The sequence below is a fragment of the Lithobates pipiens genome, unplaced genomic scaffold, assembly GCF_037356315.1.
Source record: "Lithobates pipiens isolate NorthernLeopardFrog02 unplaced genomic scaffold, aLitPip1_a1.2 Scaffold_22, whole genome shotgun sequence".
Lineage (NCBI taxonomy): Eukaryota > Metazoa > Chordata > Amphibia > Anura > Ranidae > Lithobates > Lithobates pipiens.
In genome coordinates, this window is record NW_027507784.1 from 152146625 (window position 1) to 152171159 (window position 24535).

At 43.2% G+C, this 24535-nt stretch overlaps 2 protein-coding genes across 2 annotated transcripts in view; one reads left to right on the forward strand and one right to left on the reverse strand.

Moving 5' to 3' along the window:
• SGO2 (shugoshin 2) overlaps window positions 1-19497 on the reverse strand; it is an 87207-nt gene extending 67710 nt beyond the window's left edge. The window contains exons 1-3 of the mRNA XM_077448463.1: window positions 19386-19497; window positions 11274-11434; window positions 2630-2805 (exon numbers count right to left, since the gene is read on the reverse strand). Coding sequence (XP_077304589.1) covers window positions 2630-2805; window positions 11274-11409 — 312 coding nt within the window. The 5' untranslated portion in view covers window positions 11410-11434; window positions 19386-19497. The remainder of the gene's footprint in view (window positions 1-2629; window positions 2806-11273; window positions 11435-19385) is intronic.
• CUNH2orf80 (chromosome unknown C2orf80 homolog) overlaps window positions 1-24535 on the forward strand; it is a 158568-nt gene that overhangs the window by 53142 nt on the left and 80891 nt on the right. The window lies entirely within an intron of this gene.

The following is a 24535-nucleotide window of genomic DNA, read 5'->3' on the forward strand; positions in this document are numbered from 1 at the left end:
CAGCTAAACCCCCAGGTGAGAGCCCAGGCACACACACACCGCTCAGCACATGTACAGCCCCATGCCCCGTGAGGGGGGAAAGGAGGGGGAAATCGACCTCCCTGGGAATGCCCAGCTGCTCCACCCTGCCAAGACAGGGAGAGCTGTACTTACCAGTCCTGAAGAGCTGGGGGACATTCCATGGTCAGCTCCTGATCAATACAGGGAAGACTACTGGCCCGGCATACTGTGACACAGACATCAGTAGCCCGGTCATATGTATGCGCCGGAGCATAAAGCTCACCGACCACCTCTGGAGCTGAGGTATGTCGTGGCCTGCCAAGTCGTAGCTGCGACCTGCACACACTCAATGGCCAGACTGGGGAGACTACAAGGATAAGTGAACCAGCCTTTCACCCAGCCGGCTGTTGATAGATCACAGGATCATTCATCTTGCGCAAAAAGCCAAGCTTCTGCATCAAAAAAACAAAAACAAAAAAAAAACAAAAAAAAAAAAACACACACACCCCTATGGGCCCGCAGGGTTCCTAGGTCTTATCTCCTCACTAGGCAAGAAAAAACTGGAGTCTGCTAGGGCAGGCTGTGGGGGTTGTAGCCTAGGAACCGCCCCCTGGGCGTAAAAAAGTTCTGAAGTGTTGTGTTACAACTTTGCCTAGTATCTCCAGTGATAGGGCTGACAGCCCATTTTGTTAGAGAGGAGCTGTGTCGGTCTGTGAATATAAGAGAAAAGAATTTTGATAACCTAGACAGAACATTTCTGTTAATTTCCTTTGTAGTGAGTGTAGCAGTGTTCCACCACGTGCATCCTTTGGACTAGATGTTGAGTTTTCATAAAATATTTTTTCCCAAATATACAGAGAAAAAAAAAATATATTATTGCTAAGATTTTAATGATCTAAAGTTCTAAACTAACATACAGCAACACATGGCAAAATGTAAGAGTACTGATTACTCTCAATGGAATATTGTAACTTTTTTTGTTTCTATATCTGTCCACATTCATACTCTAGTAAAACAGGATTGAAGACTGAATGCTTATTTTACAGACAACCTTTATGTATGTATAAGGTTGCTGAGGGTGCACAAACGACACAGTGGAAACTATTTATAGAACAAAAATTGCATGGCTATTCGTCCACTGAAACTGCATGTACACTCGTCTTGTTTGAATTAATCAACATTCGCACTTTAGGCCCCTTTCACACTTGTGCAACTTGAAGCAAAGCCTGTATAATCTTGGAGTCTATGAACCAAAACAGATACAACATGCCTTTCGTAATAACCATCACAGTTGCCAGTGTGCTTATGTCAGCTCTCATCCAAACTTGAAAGCTCTAAAATTTCTAGTGTCTGGCTGATAAAATGTGCAGCACTATGGCACCTGCAGATCTAAATAGAGGCCCAGATGGGGAACATGCTAGAATGTAATGGATGGGATGCTTTAGTTTCAGTCTAGAGGAGCTCCAGTCCCGCCCCCCCCCCTCCCCCCAAAAAAATGACAAATACTATAGATGCTGACTTTAAATATAAGGGCACTTACTTGTCCAGGGACCCAGTGCTGTCCTCACCCAAGCCGATTCTTTAATCGGTTTCGGGTCTAGGAGCTGGCATCTTAAAGGGATTGTAAAGTGAATTTTTTTTTTTTAAATAACAAACATGTTAGCTCGTTTTGCACAGAGTGGCCCTGAACCTGGTCTTCTGGGGTCCCTCAGCGGCTGTCTCGGCTTCCTCCTGCAGGTGCTTCTCACATTCATGTGAACTCCCTTCGCATGGTGAGAAGCATCTACGGGCACGCTCCCGTGATACAGCCGGCGGCTATAGCCCCTCGCTGTATCACACGGCCCCGCCCCCCCCGGCGCTCCGCGTCAGTGGATGTGATTGACAGCAGCGCGAGCCAATGGCTGCGCTGCTTTCCATCCATCCACTCCAGCCAATCAGCGGCCAGGCTGAACGGTGGCAAGGACGGCGGGGGATGAGCGCGGGATTTTCGAGGGGTGAGGTAAGTAAAACGGGGGAGCTGGCACTGTCAGATGTTTTTTCACCTTAATACATAGAATGCATTAAGGTGAAAAAACATTTACCTTTACAACCCCTTTAACTAAGGGAAACCAGCAGCAAAGCCTTGTGGCCTCACAGTCGGATTCCCACTGCACAAGCATGAGCTGTGCTTTGTGAATGGTCCCACAGTCTTCTGGGACCTGTGATATGTCCCAGAAAGCTGCAGGGGAAGGAAGGGGGCCAAACTTCCACTTGGATCGCTACGGAAATCCAACTGAAGTGGGGGAGCGGGTACCTGTCAAAATCAGATACCTGCTCCCCTCCAAAAATAAATACTAAATGTGAAGTAGGAAGGGGAGGAGGAGGAAGAGCAGAACTTTAAGTTTTAAATATAAAATAACATGTTGCATATATTGTAATTATTCATAAGGGTATTAGTCACGACTTTTGCAAAAATGCTGACACATTCAGAGAGCAATTTTCCTGTAAATAGGCCCCCGACTTACTTCTAGGAACACATCTTCAACACAGTGAGGAAAGAACAACATGGCACAGCAGTTTGTAAGATTTCTATGACTTATACTGACAACAATCCATGCCTAAACTGACATCATTGTAAGAAGATACTTACCACAATACTTAAGTTCTGTCTAAGCAACGCATTCTGAAAATGAAGTTTCTTTACTTCCTTCTGTAAAATCATCTTGTCATTTTCAAGCATTCTTGCCTTCTCCTTCTCAGCAGTCAAAGCACAAGCTAAAGTTCTGTTATTGTGCTTTAAGGAGATTTTTACAATAGAGGAGTTATCTGAAATATAGAACATTCATATGAAAAACAATATATATCTTACAAAGTTATGAACAAAAAAATAAATAAATAATCAGGCACTGGTCAGTCATCTAAGAAATACGGTGCAGTAGTCAGTTTCTTAGCAAAGTCCAACCTCCCATCATTCATAGTCACTGGCTGGCCAATTCAATTCTCGATTACTTTCCCCACGTACTTTTGTGCAATTTTTAGAAATAGGCCCCTATGTCTAAAACGATCAGGCTAAAAAAATGAATCTAACATCTACTAACCAAAATGTCACAGTTATTTGTAAAGCTATAAATCTGTATTTTCTGCTTGTAGACAAAGAAAAGGTTTTGTAGCTGAAGCAGTGAAGAGTGAAAGCAAGGCAAAGCAACATATGTATTCCACAGCCAATATACTTAGACTCCCTTGCTGCTAAGGGTCCTATTTATAATGGGAAGGGTTCTCCCGTCTGAAAACTGCAGGGCATCGCTACACACTTTTTATGGTTTTCTTTATCTAGTGATTATCCTGGTAACCAGAGCGTTAAGTGATTGTAAAGTCACAATGTGACTTTATATGTATCCCTTCTAGGCATGCTGCCATCTACTACAGTGGGTTTGTTTTTTAGAAATGAAAAGGCTAAATACCTTTTGTCACACTGCAGCTGTGCGATCACATGATCCCCCTGTGCTGGCCAGCCCCGATCTATGGAGAAGTGGGAGGGGCCGAGATTCCCGTGACCTCAGCCGGCCAGCAGAGGTGGATCTCGGCCCCTCCTGCTTCTCCCCATAGATCCGGGACCAGCCAGCACAGGGGGATCACTTGATTACACAGCTGCGGTGTGGCAAAACGTATTTTATTTATTTTTTATTTTTTTATGAAAAAACTAAACAACACTGTAGTAGATGGCAGCATGCCCAGAGGGGATACTTGTATATTAGCTGCATATCAGCTTAATAGCAGTGGGAGGGGTGGCAGGAGAGCCGTTCTCATAATGACAGGGTGGGAGGGGGAGAGACTGTCAGAGGTGATCAGTGGATGACAGAGGCATGTAAACGGACCACGATAATCAGAGCTCAGGAGCCCTGATTATCGTGGTCAGTAGAGGCAGGGGGACACAGGAACGGGCAGGATCAACCAGGATTATTTTCTTTACACGTTAGGAAGGGAAAAAAATAGGATTTTTATAACAGCTTACCTGTAAAATCCTTTTCTTTGAAGTACATCGTGGGACACAGAGCCATAGTAGTTTCTATGTGGGTTATAGGCCACCTTCAGGCGATGGACACTGGCATGCCCTAAGAAAAAGTGCACTCCTATATAAACCCTCCCACTACTGGGAGTACCTCAGGTTTGTGGCAAAGCAATACACGTGTATACCAAAGAAGGGAGGGATCTCTGTGTCCCGTGATGTACTTCAAAGAAAAGGATTTTACAGGCAAGCCGTTTTAAAAATTCTATTTTCTTATCATACATCACGGGACACAGAGCCATAGTAGTTACTACGTGGGATGTCTTATAGCAATGGCAACTGAAGGGAGGGAGAAAACAAAAGTAGGGCACCAACAGACAAGAGGACTTATACTGCAGCCTGCAGTACACTGCACTCAAAGGCAAAATATCCTCATAGGCTTTTACATCTATTTGGTAGAATCAGGTAAGTGTATGGACTGAAGACCAAGTTGCGGCCTTGCAGATCTGAGCCATGGGGGCTTGGTGATGCACTGCCCAAGAAGCACTAAGAGCACTGGTGGAGTGCGCTTTAATATGAAAAGGAGGAATTTTCCTCTTTAAACCATAAGCTTGAACAATCACTTGATGAATACATTTAGAAATAGTAGATTGACACTGCCTGTCTTCTTAGGACCGTCTGGCAATATAAAACAGATGTTTACGAATCCGAGCGGTCACTTTCAAATAGATCTTGACCGCTCTCACCACATCAAGAGAATGAGAATGCAGTGACCTCTCTTCCACAGGAAGAGGTTCTGGAAAAAAATGAAGGCAGAACAATATCCTGGTTTAAATGAAAACCCGACACTACCTTCAGTAGGAATTTAGGATGATGCAGCAATACAACCTTATCCTTCTGAATAATCAAATATGGCTCTTTACAAGAAAGAGCCGCCACCTCTGATATCTTCTTGCAGAAGATACGGCAACCAAGAAAATTATTTTCCTCGCCAAGAGGACTAAGGGAATATCTCGTATTGGCTCAAAAGGCTGTTTTTGTAATGCTAACAGGACTAAATTTAAGTCCCAAGGGTTCAGGAGTGACCTAACTGGAGGATTAATCCATGTTACCCCCTGAATAAAGTTACGAACCAGAGAGTGAGAAACAAGTGGTCGTTGAAAAAACACCAATAAAGCCAACACCTGGCCTTTGATAGTACTCAGGGCCAGCTTCATTTCTAATCCCATTTGTAGGAATTCAAGGATCCTACCTATGACATATTTCCTGGGGTGCCAACCCCTGGATTCACACCAGGAGACATATGCCTTCCAGACTCTATAGTATAAGACTCTGGAGGCTGGCTTCCTAGCATTAACCAAAGTAGAAACTACTACAGTCTTTCAGAATGTGGGTCTCAATAGCCAAACCATTAAAGTTAGTGTTTGTAAGGTAGGATGGAACACCGGACCTTGCAAGAGAAGGTCTGGCCATAATGGTAGGGTCCAAGGGCCCTACCGCCATCTTTATGATCTTGGCAAACCAAGATCTCCTGGGCCACAAGAATCACCTCCTTCCCTTCTTGCTTGATCCCGCGAAGAAGGCGCAGAAGCAGCTGAACAGGAGGGAATGCATAGATCAGTGAAAACTGATCCCATGGAAAACCCAAGGAATCTGTTCCGTATGCCAACGGATCCCTTGTCCTCGACACAAAGTTGTCGATCTTGTTGTTGAACCTGGACGCAAACAGATCCACGTCCGGAACTCCCCATCTTTGACATATTGAAAGAAAGATGTCGGGGTGAAGGGACCATTCCCTCAGAAACAATTGTTGATGACTCAAGTAGTCTGCCTGCCAATTCTCTATCTCTGGAATGAAAATTGCCGATAGGCAAGGAATGTTGTTTTCTGCCCAAGATAGAACATGATTCACCTCTCTCTGGGCTGCTTGACTTCTCATGCCCCCTTAGTTATTGATATAGGCCACTGCCCAGAAGGCTTATGGAACCGGTTCTTTCCTGGGGCAAAAGAACCTTCTTCTGAACTGCATCTATGATCAGCCCGAAGTACTGCAATCTCCTTTATGGTTTTAAAGGAGGATATCTCTAGGTTGAGAATCCAACCTAGAAATTCTAGGTAGCTGACTGCGGTGACCAAACTTTGGTTTAAGCGGGTTACTGTATCGTTATACCTTGAGCCCTTAACCTGGCTAAAGTAGGGGCCAGGACCTTTGTAAACACTCGAGGTGCAGTAGCTAGACCGAAAGGCAGAGCTACAAACTGAAAATTAAGATTTTCTACCTTGAAGCGCAGAAATTTCTGGTGAGCGGGGAAAATTGGCACATGGAGATAAGCATCCTCGATGTTGATTGATGCCAGAAATTCTTGCCCTTATAGGATGGGGACTACTGGTCAGATTGACTCCACACAAAAGGAATGGATATTCAAGAACTAGTTCAGATCTTTGAGATCTAAAATGGGTCTGACATCCCCGTTTGGTTTTGGAACCGTGAAAAGGTTTGAATAAAACGCTAATACTTTCTCTTCCAAGGGGACCATCGATATCACTCTTTGAGACAAAAGATGATCTAAAGTTAGAGAGACTTATTTTTTACTGGATCTCTGGGAACGTTCGAACTGAGAAAGACGGGAATTCTTGGAACTCTAGTTTGTAACCTAGAGAAATCGAGGAAGCCCCCCATCTGTTTTGACATTGTTCCTGCCAGACCCTTGAAAACTGTAGAAGCCTTCCCCCACTCGGGCAAGCGGGGCGTCCCTTCATAAGTAGGCTTTAGTATTTTTTTTTTGGGGTTTCCTCCCCCAGATATTCTTTCGGCCCTGGGACTGACCCTGAGGTTTACCTCTTGAACCTGACAATGGAGGCTGTCGTGATTGCCTGAAGGGTGATGCCCGGGCCCTGGAGAAGAATACATACCATCCCATGCTGGACGTTGGAGGACAGAAAGCTAAGCTCTGCCCCCCGTCGCTTAAAGCCCTTCCCTTCTTTTTAAAAAGAGCTCTTTCCCGCACAAGCACGGGGCTCCCGATGCTATGGGATCCACAGAGAGGAAGGAAGAATGGCGAGTGGGGGGTCTGAAATGCGGTTCGTGACGTTAAAAAAAAAAAATTGTGGGGCCCTCCCCCCTGGAAGAGGGGGAGAAAAAACAGCACAGGGGAGCAGTCTGGTGGGGAGAGGGAACCCCCCAGACTTATCAGAGGTCTGCTGCTTGACCGGAAGAAGGAGAAACTGTCGCTTCCTAGACACAACGTGGGCTTTCTGAGAAGCATGAGATGATAAATGCTCAATACAGCCCCCAGTGGTGACACAAAGGCATGACAACATTTACCAAATTTATCTGTGGTAAACTAACAGACCCAATCTTCACCCTTCACGGTGGGTCCAGTTAAAACTTTCAGGAGCTGGGGATCCTCAAGGAAACCCACAATCCTGGACCAGTAATAGCACCACCGCCAGTAATACTTTATGGCCTTAATACCAAAAGTACTGGATCCCAGGGTTCAGCACTCTAAAAAGAGAAGCGTTTACAGACAAGACCTAATTTCTTCGGATACAAGGCCCGGGTACCATTCAATTAGGCCAAAAAGACACTTTGAATGGATCCAGCTTCATGGATAGCCCCAGCAAGGATTGCTCCAGTGGAACTCAGCGCAGCACATCTTTACTCGTGACCAACACCTTAGACACTGGCAAAAAACTGAGGTACTCCCAGTAGTGCGAGGGGTTATATAGGGAGTGAACTTTTTGCCTTAGGGTGTGCCAGTGTCCATCAACTGAAGGTGGCCTATAACCACATAGAAACTACTATGGCTATGTCCCATGACGTACGATAAGAAAATGACATAGCACAAGAACTGTGCCATACAGCATACCTTAAACGAACAGGATCTTCGGTTTTTTATTTTTTATTTTTTTAGGGTTACAACTCCTTTAAATCCAATAATTGACACTTTCTCGTTGACATTTTCATTAGGTTCCCCTGATGGATTTCCGCTAGGAGCCTCAACTTCTTAACACAATCTAAAACCAAACCAACAGACTAACTGACTTGATGCCAAACTGACCTGTATGTACATAAGATTGTGATGAGGCCATTAGGCTATAAGTTCCTTCTGAAGCAAGGACTGATGTACATGATATAGTTACATAGTTAGTCAGGTTGAAAAAAGACACAAGTCCATCCAGTTCAACCAAAAAAAATATATCTATATATATATATATATATCTATATCTATATCTATATCTATATCTATATCTATATCTATATCTATATCTATATCTATATCTATATCTATATCTATATCTATATCTATATCTATATCTATATCTATATCTATATCTATATCTATATCTATATCTATATCTATATCTATATCTATATCTATATCTATATCTACACATACATACATATAATAAATATACCAGCCCATATACCCAATTCTATACCCACAGTTGATCCAGAGGAAGGCAAAAAACTCCAGCAGAGCATGATCCAATTTTCTAAAGCAGGGGAAAAAATTCCTTCCTGATCCCCCGAGAGTCAATCGGATTTTCCCCGGATCAACTTTACCTATAAATTTTAGTACCCAGTTATATTACGTACACTTAGGAAATAATCCAGGCCTTTCTTAAAGCAATCCACTGAGCTGGCCATAACCACCTCTGCAGGGAGTCTATTCCACATTTTCACAGCTCTTACTGTGAAGAAACCTTTCCGTATTTGGAGATGAAATCTCTTCTCCTCTAGACGTAAAGAGTGCCCCCTTGTCCTCTTTGTTGACTTTAAAGTGAATAACTCGACCCCAAGTTCCCTATATGGACCCCTTATATATTTGTACATGTTGATCAAATCCCCCCTTAATCTCCTCTTATCAAGAGTGAATAAATTCAGTTCCTCTAATCTTTCCTCATAGCTGAGTTGCTCCATGCCTCTTATCAGTTTGGTTGCCCTTCTCTGCACTTTCTCCAGTTCCCCGATATCCTTTTTGAGAACTGGTGCCCAAAACTGAACGGCATATTCCAGATGAGGTCTTACTAATGATTTGAACAGGGGCAAAATGATATCTCTCTCTCTGGAGTACATACCTCTCTTAATACAGGAAAGGACTTTGCTCGCTTTGGAAACCGCAGCTTGGCATTGCATGCTATTACTGAGCTTATGATCTACCAAAACCCCCAGATCCTTCTCCACTATGGATTCCCCCAGTTGTACTCCCCCTAGCGTGTATGATGCATGCATATTCTTAGCCCCCAAGTGCATAACCTTACATTTCTCAACATTAAGCCTCATCTGCCACATAGTCGCCCAATTAGACAGAGCATTGAGGTCTGCTTGTAAATTGGTGACATCCTGTAAGGACGTTATTGCACCGCATAGCTTGGTGTCATCTGCAAAGACGGAAATGTTACTCTTGATCCCAGACCCAATATCATTTATAAAGATATTAAAAAGTAAGAGTCCCAGCACTGAACCTTAGGGTACACCACTCATAACCTTAGACCATTCAGAGTAAGAATCATTAACCACTACTCTCTGAATTCTGTCTTTTAGCCAGTTTTCTATCCATCTACAAACTGATGTTTCCAAACCTGTAGACTTTACCTTACACATGAGCCGTGTGTGCGGAACAGTATCGAACGCTTTTGCAAAATCCAAATATATCACGTCCACCGCCACCCCTCTGTCCAAGGTTTTACTTACCACCTCATAAAAATAAATCAGGTTTGTCTGACAACTCCTGTCTTTCATGAATCCATGCTGTCTGTTGCTCAAAATATTTTTTTCCTGCAAGAACTCATCTATGTGGTCTTTTATTAATCCCTCCAGTATCTTCCCAACTATGGAAGTTAAACTAACGGGTCTATAATTACTTGGTAAAGACTTTGTTCCCTTTTTAAATATAGGCACCACATTGGCCCTGCGCCAATCCAGTGGTACTATTCCGGTCATTAATGAGTCCCTAAAAATTAGATACAATGGCTTTGAAATTACAGAGCTCAATTCTTTTAGGATCCGTGGGTGGATGTCATCAGGTCCAGGTGCTTTCTCCACCTTTATTCTGTCCAAATATTTCTGGACCATATCACTTATGAGCCATTGTGGATTAGGGGCTGCGTCAGTACCACCCCCATTGTGGACATGAGCTCCCCCATGCTCCTTTGTATACACAGAGCTGAAGAAAGTATTTAATAAGTTAGCCTTCTCTTTGTCCCCAGTCACCCACTCCAGATTATTTTGCAAAGGGCCTACATGCTCAGACTTAACCTTTTTACTATTAATATATTTGAAGAATTGTTTGGGGTTTGTCCTACTGTCTTTTGCAATCTGTCTTTCATTTTGAATTTTTGCATCCTTGATTTCCTTTTTACATATTCTGTTAAATTCCTTGTAACATTTAAATGACACTAGTGTTCCTTCATTTTTATATTTTTTGAAAGCTCTTTTTTTATAGTTTATAGCTTTTTTAACTTTGGCCGTGAGCCACATCGGCTTTATTTTTAACCTTTTAAAGTTATTGCCCATGGGAATATACTTTGCCGTGAGATCACAAACAAGCTTTTTGAAGAATTCCCATTTCTGTTCTGTGCCCATTGGTGCCAATATTCTCTCCCAGTCTAAGTCCTGGAGAGCAGCCCTCATCCTTGGAAAATTTGCTCTCTTGAAATTAAGTGTTTTTATCTTTCCCGTATGTGATTTTTGCTTACAGCTAACATCAAATGAAATCATGTTATGGTCACTGCTACCCAGATGTTCCTTTATCTGAACATTAGTAATACGTTCTGCATGGTTTGAGATTACCAGGTCCAACAGAGCATCATTCCTAGTTGGGGCCTCAATAAACTGTACCATAAAATTGTCCTGTAATAGGTTTACAAATTTTTGCCCTTTAACTGTCCCAGCAGTGCCATTACCCCAGTCAATTTCTGGGTAGTTAAAATCCCCCATTATTATCACTGTCCCAGCCCTTGCAGCCCTTTCTATCTGTGCAAGGAGCTGAGTCTCCACCTCATTAACATTGGGTGGTCTATAACAAACTCCAATGATTAACTTTGAACTACGCGCATCTGTATGCAGTTCTACCCATAATGCCTCCGACTCATCACACTCTCCGCCCACCAGGTCCTCTTTCTCACTCTCTTTGAGATTATTTCTCACATACAGACAGACCCCTCCACCTTTCCTTTTTACTCTGTGTATGATACATGGTAAAGAAATGCAGAACAGTTTCATAAATAAATGAGCAAATGGAAAATCTATCGTCACATTTGTTAATGTGTTTTGAAAACTTACTGAAGTTTTTTGACTTAATTTTTGAAGCAAGAGAGGTTTGAAACTTTGCAGCCTTTAAAGTCCCATTGAATTTTTCCCTCATCCGGTCCTTCGCAGTTTGAAGCGTGGAACTTGACGAGGCGTTTGCCAGATCCATTCTCTGAAAGCTGCATATATTCAGGCTGTAGAAAACAGATATATCAGACTATATGGCCATGTTTCCAGACAGTATTGAAAATCCTGACAGTAAGCAAAGATTACAGCAACAAGGAAAACATCAACAGGATCGCATTTTGAACAAAACATTTGGTTCCAATTACCAGATTCTGTCTAATGAGTTCCCAAGGATCCTTTGTAATTATAGAAGAGTGGTGTGCATGAACTCTCAGATATCGGTGTTGGCTAATGGAGCTCTGAACATTAATGGTCACTTCAGACGACCATTTGTGGTATGCCATAAAAGAGGCAATAATATGTGCCTTCCACAATCTGGAGCTTCAAGTGTATTTCCACGCTTTAAGTCAAATTTGAATAACACCAACATACACATACATTATTTATATATATATATATATATATATATATATATATATATATATATATATATATATATATATATATATATTTTTTTTTTTTGCTAGAAAATGACTTAGAAAATAAAATGTAGAATGTTTGGGGATTCTAACACCCTACAGAATAAAATGGCGGTCATTGCAATACTTTGTCACGCCGTACTTTGCGCAGTGGTCTTAGCGCACTTTAAAAAAAAAAAAAAAACATTTTTGAATTACAAAATAAGACAACAGTAAAGTTAGCCCATTCTTTTTATATTGTGAAAGATAATGTTACGCTGAGTAAATTGATACCCAACATGTCACTCTTCAAAATTGCACCCGTTGGTGGAATGGCGACAAACTTTTGCCCTTAAAAATCTCCATAGGCGACGTTTAAAAACTTCTACAGGTTACACGTTTTAAGTTACAGAAGGGGTCTAGGGCTAGAATTATTGTTGTTTTGTGATGTCGCTTCTGCCCTGCAATGTCATGGAGACAGGTGGGGGCCATCGTGCACTGGTCTCCATGCACAGAGAGGACCGGATCGCCTCCGCTGTTGCAGACGGCTCCAGTAAGCGGCGGTGGGCAGCGGAGCGTGACGGGAGGGGGGAGGCCTCTCCCACCACTGATAAAAGTGATCTTACGGCGAATCTGCAGCAGAGACCACTTTTATATTATAGCGGACCGCCGGGCGATCATGAAGATACCGGGATTATCGCAGCTAGCTGCTGCCATAACAACAATATCCGTCCTCGAAGTGAGGACTTATATCGGCATACGGCGGTCCAGAAGTGGTTAGAGCAACTGTCATCTGTCCCACAGCGGCTCCTCCTCTAACCCGATGTTGATTCACCAACAGTCCCATTCACTTTAATGGGACGACTGGTGATGCGGCAGTGACACAACAAGGTAAGGGACATGGCAGCAGCAGGTTAGTGGATGCCCGCTAACAGGCGCTGCCATTATGGATCTGAAATGACAGGTGCTCTTTAAATGTAAGGACTTATTCTTACTGCTAGTTCCTGACCGGCGCACACCGATGTATGTCGGCGGAATGGCATGGCCAGGCATATTGGCGTACAAGTACGTCCATTTTAAAAGCCGCCCTGCCATCGCGTGCGCCGCCGGGGGCGCGCTTGCGTGCCGGTCGGGACCCCCGTGAATCCGGTCGCGGGTCCCGTGGACTCGATCATCTCACGGGGCGGTTGAACGGGGAGATGCCGTTGTAAACAGCATCTCCCCGTTCAGCCTAGCAACACATGACGCTGATCTCTGCTCCATGTGATTGGAGCAGAGATCAGTGTTCACTAACATAAAGCCCAGCCCCCCCCCAGTTAGTAACACGCCCCTAAAAACACTTAACCCCTACACTGCCACCCCCAGTTAACCCCTTTACTGCCAGTGTCATTTACACAGGAATCAATGCATTTGTATAGCATTGATTGCTGTATAAATGACAATGGTCACAAAATGTGTCAAAAATGTCCGATGTGTCCACCACAATGTCGCAGTCACAATAAAAATTGCTGATCGCCACCATTACTAGTAAAAAAAATAAAATAAAAATGCCATAAAAATATCCCCTATTTTGTAAACGCTATAAATTTTGCGCAAACCAATCAACAATCGCTTATTGCATTTTTTTTTACCAAAAATATGTAGAAGAATACTTATCGGCATATAACTGAGGGAAAAAAATGTTTTTTTTATATATTTTTGGGGGATATTTATTATAACAAAAAGTAAAAAATTATGCGTTTTTTTCAAAATTGACGCTCTTTTTTTGTTTATAGCGCAAAAAATTAAAACCGCAGGGGTGATCAAATACCAAAGGAAAGCTCTATTTGTGGGGAAAAAAGGACGTCAATTTTGTTTGGGAGCCACACCGCACGAGCGCGCAATTGCCAGTTAAAGCGATGCAGTGCCGAATCGCAAAAAGTGGTCTGGTCTTAAGTCAGCAAAATGGTCCGGTCTGAAAGTGGTTAATATTTGCAAATAAAATGAAGGTTTCCAATTTAGAATACTAAGCTGTCAGGTCAGTAAAACAGCGATATCAGAACCGATTTCAGGTTAATAAGTTAATCACACATAGTTGGAGAACTACTCAAATTATTTTATTTAATTAAAACAATAACATTGCCAGTGCATGCTATCTCAGCTTTCAGATGACAAAAAAGTCCCTTTATTTCTTTATCAATAAAACATGATGTAACACCACAGGATGGTAGCAGGTACAGGTAGAAGCGTTTCACACAGTGACACTGTACTTATTCATGAATATGCACAGTCATGTTTTATTGATAAAGAAATAAAAGGGACTTTTTTTTATATCATCTTCAGTGTGCAGCCACCAATTTCTTCCTCCATAACCTTTGCACGGCAGGCGAGCCAAGGCTTGCGCCCCGTGGGAGGAGTCCCTTCCACAGCTCACCTGGAATTACTCACCTGGAGCGGAGTTTCCTACTCCTATTGTTAGCTTGCAGAGCTTGGATTCATTTAATGAGTTCACCAAAAATGTAAATACTGCAGAATATACAGCCTCATGCTACATAACTAAGCTCCATTTCATACTGAATAAACTAAATTACTAATGTATCTGAAATAGAAAACTATCTGTATATAGATTTTTAATCCAAAAGCATGTTATTAAAAAAAAATTGATAAAAATAAATAAAGCCAGGATTTAAAAAAATAAAAACCCCCAAAAAAAAAAAAATCTGATTTTTTTAAAAAACAGCATTGATTATTACCCAACCTGCCCCCCCCCCCCCACATTTTTTTTTCTTTACTCCCACTTGCCGGGAGATGGGTTCTGCACCTTTCAGATACTTACCTATCCAGTGTAGTCCCACTGAGACTCGCTCGTCTTCTGCCATCACTCAATCCTGCACCGCCATGTTTGTGACGTCATCGAGAGGCCCGCCGGCTAGGGTTGCCACCTCATCCCTTTAAACCCGAACACTAAGGCCTGATTCATACCTATACAGGTTGCAGTTTGCATATTGCAGGTGCATTTTGCGTTTTTCAATACACGATTTTGATCCATTGAAATCTATGGAAACAAAAACCAGAAAAAAATTCCCTGGCCCTTTCCATAAAATGCACAGGTGTGAACTACATCTATAGGAAACTATGTTAAATAGACTGTAGCGCGTTTCTGCAAAACTGAAACGCACTAAAAAATGCATAGGTGTGAATTAATTACACAGGTTCTGTGGCTGAGTGGTAATTAAACTCACTTAGTACCTTATCTGCAGTAAATTAGCCTCAGAACCTGTGTAATTCATGTGTTGGGTTTATAAGGGATGAGGTGGCAACCATACCGCCGTCTCTTCCAGATTCAGCAGGTGGGTCTCCGAAGATGTGCTACTAGACCAGCCGCTCCCTCCTCCTTTGTGAATTAAACACTACACCTCCTGGGGTATGTGATGTGCATATCCCAGTGCACATCATTCACCATTCATGTACAGCAGGGCTCGACAACCCTGGGCGCCAGGTCGCATTTGCGACTAGAATTAGCGACCTGGCGCCTGGGACAGCACAGCTGGTGTGTATCCTGTCTCCGTGCACACCACCCCTCCCCCCCAACGTGATCGCGTTGGGCCGCGCCGCTGCCGGACGGTAATTGAGGCCCCCGGCTTTGAGGCCTTCTGCGGTCCTATGCTTCCTTCTGAAATCTGGCGCCCTCTAGTGGTGGCTGCTGCCCGTTTCACTGCCCACCTATCTCCTTCCCTTTACTTAGAACCCCATAACTATATATATATTTTTTTATTTTTTATTCTAACACCCTAGAGAATAAAATGGTGGTCTGCAGTTTTTGGGGAAAAATAATTTATTTAATTAAAAAATAAGACAACAGTAAAGTTAGTCCAATTTTTTTTTATAGTGTCAAAGATAATGTTATGCCGAGTAAATTGATACCCAACATGTCACGCTTCAAAATTGCGCCCCGCTCGTGGAATAGCAACAAACATTTACCCTTTAAAATCTCCATAGGCGACGTTTAAAAAAATTCTACAAGTTGCAGGTTTTGAGTTACAGAGGAGGTCTAGGGCTAGAATTATTGCTCTCGCTCTACAGATCACGGTGATACCTCCTATGTGTGGTTTGAACACCGCTTCCATATGCGTGTGCCTCTGCACGTGAGCTTGGCACGACGGGGTGCATTTAAAAAATAAAAATTCTTATTTATTTTAACTTTTATTTTTAATTTTTTCTCTGTGCTTTTAAAAAAAATTGTGCCATTTTTATTCCTATTACAAGGAATGTAAAAATCCCTTGTAATAGAAAAAAGCATGACAGGTCCTCTTAAATATGAGATCTGGGGGGTCAAAAAGACGTCAGATATCATATTTACACTAAAATGCAATTTAAAAAAATGTTGTCATTTGAAAAAGATAAAAAGAAATAAAATGTCCCTCTAAGAGCTATGGGCAATGACTTGGAGACAGGTGTGGGGGGGGGCGCCATCTTCCCCTCACTCGTCTCCATGTCAGGCCAGGGACAGGTCCGGATCGCCGTTACCGACCTGGCTCCTAACTTTTTTAGCTGGAGCCTAGATTCCAAGCAAATTTGTCAATCCCTGATGTACAGGACAGGAGGAGGGAACTTTACTGAGAGGGTGAAGATCCACTTCAATGTAGGACTGAAACAACAAATCAATTATAAAAATAGTTGCCAACTATTATCATAATCGATTAGTAGGTCAGTCAAGTAATTGTCCTGCATACAGAATGCATTATTTGTTAGTCAGAAGTTTTTTTTCCTATCTTTATGCATTCTTTGCTTTAATCTAAAAAAACCTCCTGTGATGAGCTCCACCCCCATATACTTACCTGATCCCGATTAAGATCTAGCGCTGTGCCTGGGAGCAGCAGTAGCATTGTTCTGGCACTTCTCATGGAAGCCATTGGCACTTACTGCTGTCAATCACAGCCTGTGAGGGAGCGGTGGGAGGGGCCAAGCTGCACTGTGCGTGTCAATGGAAGCACACAGCCCAGCTCAGCAGGTAGCCCGCTTGTATGCCACCATAGAAAGTGGCTTCCCATGGAGCCACTCTCAAACACTTTTATCCACAGCAACGCTGCTGATGATATAGGCAGCTGGGTGCCTAACAGGGCGAGGAAAAGTGACATTGGTTTCTCCTGTCCCATAGCCCAGTCCTCACCATTGTGAGCCTCTGCCCCCCCCCCCCAGCCCCCCACGCAATTGAGAAGGGGGACCAATCAGTCACATGACTGTAGAGAAGCATTTAAAGAGGTTCTGCAGTTGTTTTTGCAAAAAAAATGAAAGTCAGCAGCTACAAACACTCCACCCACACAAGCGGAGTTGTGCCCTCTGAATAGTCCTGCAGCCTCAAGTCCCAGGACGTTGCAGCTGGGGATGGGGGGAGAACTTCTGCTGGGATCACATAAAAAATTCTAAGGCCCCTTTCACACGGGATGGATCTGTAATGATCCGCCCAGTGCACATCCGCTTGCTCAGCGGGGAACGCTCCGTTTACTGTGCAGGGACCGCCCTGTCAGATCTCCGCTCTCCTCTATGGAGGATTGGATGAACACAGACCGTCTGTCCGTGTTCATCCGATACTCTCTGCAGATGGATAGAAAAATAGGAATTTCTTCCGTCTGTAGAATCGGACAATAGCGGATAAGGATGATATCGGGTGTCAGAGGATGGTCATCCGCCGACACCCACTATCCCATAGGGATGCATGTATGTCTGTATTTCATCCGAAAATGGATGGATGAAATACGGACATACGGTCCACATGTGTAAAAGGGGCCTTATGGAAGCGAGAGCAAGTACCTGACAAAACTAGCCCCCCCAAAAAAAGTCCAAAAGTGGCAGAGGATTAGCTGAACTTCCCTTCTTCTTTAACCACTTTAGGTCTGCTCTATATAGGTTTTACTGTTACAGGGTGGCACCTGTGCACCAGATCACGTATAAATACGTGATCTGATGACACTTTTGGGTCACTGCTGTGATTACACACAGCGGGAGCCGAGCGGCGGGTGCACAGTACCCGCCAATTGTTAGGCAGAGAGGCAGAACTGTGATCTGGCTATGTAGAAAAGGCAGATCTCAGTTCTGACAGGAGGGAAGGGATGAAATTTGTGTCACCGGCAGAGAATCAATTCCATCGCGTTCCCTAGTAAAAGCACCTAATACAGTGTAATAAAACGGAAGACAGGCAGTGTACTGGCTACGGAGAAGAGCTGGCTGCAGTACTAAGGCACCATACCTGTGTGTAGAAGCCAAGCTACCCAAGGTGTAATAGAATGGAAGATTACTTCCTAGATATTGCCTAGTTGGCCCATTCTTGGGTCTTGTATGAAGGCAAGTGTGCATTTCACAAGGTGACGGTGCAGTGTGCTAAGCGGTGGAGCACGGAGAGGATTTAAAGAGCCACACGCACTTTATTTATGAAAACGCTTTTGAGCACGGGCTGTGTGGATTATTGGCATTTTTGTCCCATAGAAACCCAAATCGATGGCTTGTTAATATATACACATACACACACACACACACACACATACATACATATATATTTTATTTTTTTTATGATATAGCAAGCCATTGATTTGGGTTTCTATAGAAACACAAGATGTTATTATTCCAAAACACTGGCTAGGCCACAGTTAACCCCTTCCAGCCAGTGTCTTTAGTACAGTGACATTTTTAGCACCGATCACTGTATCAGTGTCACTGGTTCCAACAAAGTGTCAGAATGTCTGCCACAATATTGCAGTCCCCACCAAAAGAAAGCTCTATTTGTGGGTGGTGGGGGGGACATACATTGTATTTGAGTGCCGCAAAACCGCGCAATTGTCAGTTAAAGTAACACAGTGCTGTATCGCAAAAAATAAATAAAAAATAGCCTGTTCATGAAGGGGGTCAACTGGTTAAAGATGAGTAGATGATTAGACATAAAAACAAAGATGTTCCCTTCTGGTCCTCTCTAATTTTATTTTATTTTTTTAAGAAAAAAAAAATCCACAAAAACTTCTGATGCAGAAGCAGTTTTACACCATTGATTGTGTTTCCATAGAAACCCAAGTGCTGAGACATCTTCCTCAGCTTGGCGCCCCATTGGTTGAAATTGATTTCTGACAACCTGATTGTTGACAGGAGGACACACATCAATTACACCCTATGAGGCTGCGGGGGGCATGTCTCAAACTGAAGAAGACATCTTGCATTTCTATAGAAACCCAAATCGCTGGCTTGCTGGACAACACAGAGCTGATTGCAGATAAGAAATGTAAAGTGGGGGTGGGGATCATATTTATTTTTAGGTTTAAACATCCTCTTGTCCTATCATACCTGGTGACAGCCCTCAATAACACACCAGTCAATGAAATAACACTGGGGAGCCCCCTATGTGTGACCAACAGGATTTCAGTGGGGCAGCTCAGGGAAACCAATGCTGTTTGTTACTCCGTGCCCTTTCCTTTCCCATTCATCCTGTGGTTTGTGCTATGTATACCCTACAAGAACAGGAAGTGACAAAGCTCGCACACACAATACGAACAAATCAGACACAAAGACGAGGACAAGAAATGAACGCTAAATATACCGAATCCGCGTCTGTCCTATTCACAGCCACCGTTACTTCCGTCCCGCAAATTCAAATTTCGAACCTAGCCCCGACGCATGCGCATGAGAAAAACAGCGTACCCTCACAGGGCGTGGCTTCAGCGGCGCAAACGGGTCATGTGTTCATCTGTGAGCGTGATGCCACCGTCAGCCATATTTGTTATGGGAAACAGCCCGCATGGGGATTCTTAATTTATGTTCTAAACATGTTTTATTTGTAAGATAAACCATATATATAGAGATATCTATCTATCTATCTATCTATCTATCTATCTATCTATCTATCTATCTATATCACTCCCTGTAGATAGATAGATAGATAGATAGATTTTACAGTGCGAAAATCTGAGTGCACATGGATTTCGCAATATATAAAGGATTTACCAGAAGTCAAGATGAGTTAATGCAGCAATGTAAAATGAGTGAAGTGTGGTCTAGGAGCAGAAAGGTGAGATGTCTGAAGAATGGGCAAAGAATGGGCAAAGCCAGCTAGTGATTTAGCCCATTGATGTCCACCAAAAAATGTAATATCAATGAACCACTTACCTACAGGGCACTTTCACCCCTTTCCTGCCAGGCAACAGCTTTCAGCGCTGTTGCACTTTGAGTGACAATTGCACTGTCATGCAGCACTTTGGGGAAAAATAAATAAAATGTTTTTCTTAGTTTTTGTAATAAAATTTTGCAGATAGTTTTTCTCCTTCACTGATGAGGCAGCACTGATATGGAGCACTGATGGGCACTGATAGGCAGCACTGATAGGTGTCACTGATTGGCAGCATTGATGAGCACCGATAGGTAGCACTGTTGGAGCTGCACTGATCATCAGGATACTGATGATCAGCACCCTGATTTTCAGTGAAGATGTCCCCTTTAACACTTGCCTGTTTCCGGCTCTTCTGTCCTCACGCTGTGACAGCGTGGGGAAAGGAATGACGATAACCGACAAGTGTGTCTATATGGTGATTAGATATGATTGGACACAGCTGATCACATGGTAAAGGGCAGCTGTGATTGTCCCTTTACCCCAGTCTGTGATCAGCTGTGTCCAAAGTACACAGCGATTACAGAGCGCGCTGGGTGCACACCGCATCAAGCGGAGTTCTGGGAGAACATCAATAGATGCCTTCTCAGAACAGAATGACTGCACTGTAGCCGTCATTCAGCTATAGCACGGTTGGCAATTATTTAAAGCCAAACATTTATCCTTTCATTTTGGATAGAGTTATGCCCCGTACACACGAGCGGACTTTTCGACATCCAAACTCCGACGGACTGAGTCCGTCAGACTATCCGATCGTGTGTGGGCTGCAACGGACTTTAGCTTTGCTAAAGTCTGACGGACTTTAGAAATGAAGCATGCTTCAAATTTTCCCGACGGAACTCCGCCGGACCCGGTCCCCTTCGAAAAATTTGCTCGTGTGTGTGCTACTCCGACGGACTAAAACCGACGCTAGGGCAGCTATTGGCTACTGTCTATGAACTTCCTACGTCGAATCCAGTCGTACGTCATCACGTTCGACTCCGTCGGAGTTTGGTGTGATGGTGTGTGGTCAAGTCCGTTTGGTCGAAAAGTCCGCCAGAACTCCGTCGGAACACCGTCGGAACTCCGGCGGAACTCCTTTGGAGGTCTGTCAGACTTAATCCCTCTCGTGTGTACGGGGCATTAGGCTTCTTTCACACAGACGGACCTGACCGAACCATCCATTGCCCTCTAGGGAGCGGCAGATGTAAACGGACATTCAATCCTATCCACTAAAAGCAGATGGATGGGGAATCCATTACCCATACATCTATCAGATTGGATGACAGTTGGATGTAAATGGACAGGTGGTTCATTTACATCCAACCCCCCCATAGAGGAGAGTGGGCTGTGTCCTTTTTCGCTCTGCATAAAGAATCACGGACCTGTCATTTACCTGCTCAGTGGGGGATCAGCAGACAGATCCCCTGCTTAGCCGACGGATCCACTGCCAGAGTCCGGCCATGCGAAAGAGCCCTAAGGGAGCGTTCTTGAGCCTGTCAGTAATTTTATTGACATCTGTGTCCCATTGAGGAGATTTTCCTTCACTTTCTGTCTCATAGCCAAAACAGGAAGTGAGGAAAATTCCTGGTTGTCTCCAGAACTAGTGTCCCCATTGGACGATTTCTCTATATTCCTCTTCTGATGACAACCCAAAATTTTTTATTTTTTTTTTAGTTTTACCATGATAATGGTAAACAAGACAAATAGAGAGGGTGAATCTCCCTAAGACCTCATTAACATTGAACGTGGCTTTGAAATCGTGCAACTCCATCTGAAATCACATGATTTCAAAGCCACATGACAGTGGCTTCATGCACAGATGTCTATTGAAGTTGCACCCAAAATCGCCAAAAGTAGTGCAGGAACTACTTTTGCAAACTGGTGCGACACCTAAGACTAAGGGCCCTTTCACACTAAATGCATTTTCCTGCATTTTTATCTCACAAGAAAAACACAGATAAAATGTTTTCCCTTAAATCCTAAATCCACCACTGCGCTGTGGGTGTGGTGCGTTTTGAAAAGTCCTGCATGCTGCATCACAGCTCCCTATTGAAATTAAAGGAAAATGTGGCAAAAAACACATAAAAAATGCACCAATAACACATCGTGTTTTAAGGGTTTGGTACATTTTTGATACACTTATCTATTTTTCCCATGTGCAGGCAACCAGAAAATGCGCTGGAAACGCATGTAAAACAGGGCGAAAATACATATGCATTTTTACCACAATTTTGCTACAGAGCAGTGTGAAAGCAGCCTTCCATAGAGGTGCTTTTACAGGCTGAAAAAAAAACGCTCAATGCCCGTATAAGTAGTGTTTTTTAATCTTCGTGTGCCTTATGCCGCGTACACACCACCAGACTTTTCAACGGACTAGGTCCGACGGTCTTCCCGATGGACTTTCCGAACGAGCAGACTTGCGCACACAAGGAAAGGAAAGCAATTCCCGACAGACTTTCAAAATGAACGGAATTGCCCACACACGGACTAAAGTCCATTCATTTTGAACGTGACTCCAGGTACGATGGGACTAGAAAGGGAAGTCAATTTCGCAGCTTTCATCGGCGAACCAAGATTTAAAACATGTTCTATTTCTAGGTCCGTCTGACTTTTGGGAAGAAAAAGTCAAACGGAGCCCACACACGATCGAATTGTCCTACGGATTCCGGTCCGCTGGACCAAGTCTGCCGGAAAGTCAGATTGTATGTATGCGGCATTAGAAGTTTAATACCTGGTTGGTAATGAATTGTGAATGTTTCATAATGATGTTCCTCAGAATGCCCACTGAATAGTTAAAAGATTATTTCTTGATAAACCTCGGAGGTGTAGCTGTCAGATATGCTGATAAAGAGGAGATATTTCCCTGAAACGCATTCCATGATCTTTTTTAGGGAGTTTTGAATGATCATCCCTGTGAGATGTCTGGTGTGCAGATTTGTGCACGTGCATGTGTATTTCCTACAGAACAGTGACTAGGTCCGCATATTTGTATGCATAAAAATGCACACTTGATTATGCGCAAACATGTGCACAATTCCTGTTGGCACGAGACGACTATTTAAAGGATGCTCATGCCCATGTTCTGTGCTGACTGATCTTCAACTGTTCCCTGTGTTTTTATGCTGTATGATTCCTATGTCGCTGACCCAGCTTGCTCCTGACCTGATCTTTGATTTTGCGCCTGACTTGTCACCAGTTCCTGACCTTGGCTCTGTTTCTGACTTCGGCTCATTATTTGGTACCTCTCTGCCCACCTGTTGCTGCCTCTGGCTATTCCTGTGACCACGCTTCTGTCTTTGATTCTGGCTTCCTGTCCTGCTTGAGTGCCTGTCTGGCCTGCGGTTCAAGTTCTGTGCACCGATGTGTGACTGTTCTTGCCTCAAGCGTGCTGAGAGCTCTAACAAGCCGCATGTGCTGAACCTGTAGTACAAGCAGGGAGCCCGTTTAACCTGGGCTAGACTACTGAACGCTGCTCCTGTTCCTGGTCCGTTGGACCACTAATCTTCTTGGGACTGCATCTTCTGCTGCAAGCTCACCTATCAACATCTGCTGGTGCTGGTAGTCCTCCTGTCCCTCTGTACCCTCTGTTCCACTTCCAGTGGGGCCTAGGCTGGAGATATAAGAGAGGCCAATCTCCCAATTTCTGTCTTGTATCAGCGTCCTCCACACCCGTAGCAGGCACCTGTGTTCTTTAGCGGCAAGGAATTCAGTAGCACCTGCACAGGCAGGTAGTGTAAGGACTCATAACCGCTTTATGACAGCAGGATTTTTAGGCCTGATGTACACAGGGTGTTTATTTAACTCTTGTCTTAAGTTTCTTAAGCTTTTACAAGCTTTTACAGGCGTCAAGCTCTTGGGCATTATTTCATTTCATTGGCCAGAATAAATCATTTATTCTGGTCATTAAAACAAATGAATGCTCAAGCACTAATGTTTAACAGCTTTAACCACTTGACCACTGGGTACTTAAACCCCTTTCCTAACCAGACCAATTTTCAGATTTCGGTGCTCTCACATTTTGAATGACAATTACTCAGGCATGCAACACTGTACCCATATGAAATTTTTGTATTTTTTTCACACAAATAGAGCTTTCCTTTGGTGGTATTTAATGATCGCTATTTTCTTTATTTTTTTTCTTTTTTTGCGCAATAAAAAAAAAATATGGACAATTCTGTAAAAAATGTTGTTTTCTTTGTTCCTGTTATAACATTTTGCAAATTAGTCATTTTTCTTTATACATTTTTGCCAGAATTTATACTGCTATATATATCTTTGGTAAAATTAACTCAAATAGGTGTATATTATTTGGTCTTTGTGAAAGTTATCGAGTCCACAAGCTATGGTGCCAAAATCTGAAAATATATCACACCTGAACCTCTTGAGACCCTAACAAGCCAGGAAAGTTCAAATAACCCCCAAATGACTCATTTTTGGAAAGTAGACATTCCAATGTATTTAGTAAGAGGCATAGTGAGTTTTTTGGAGTTTTATTTTTTTCCCACAATTCTTTGCAAAATAAATATATTTTTTTCTTTTTTTTCCCCACAAAATTAGCAGGTTATTTCTCACACATATGCATACGACAAATTACACCCCAAAAC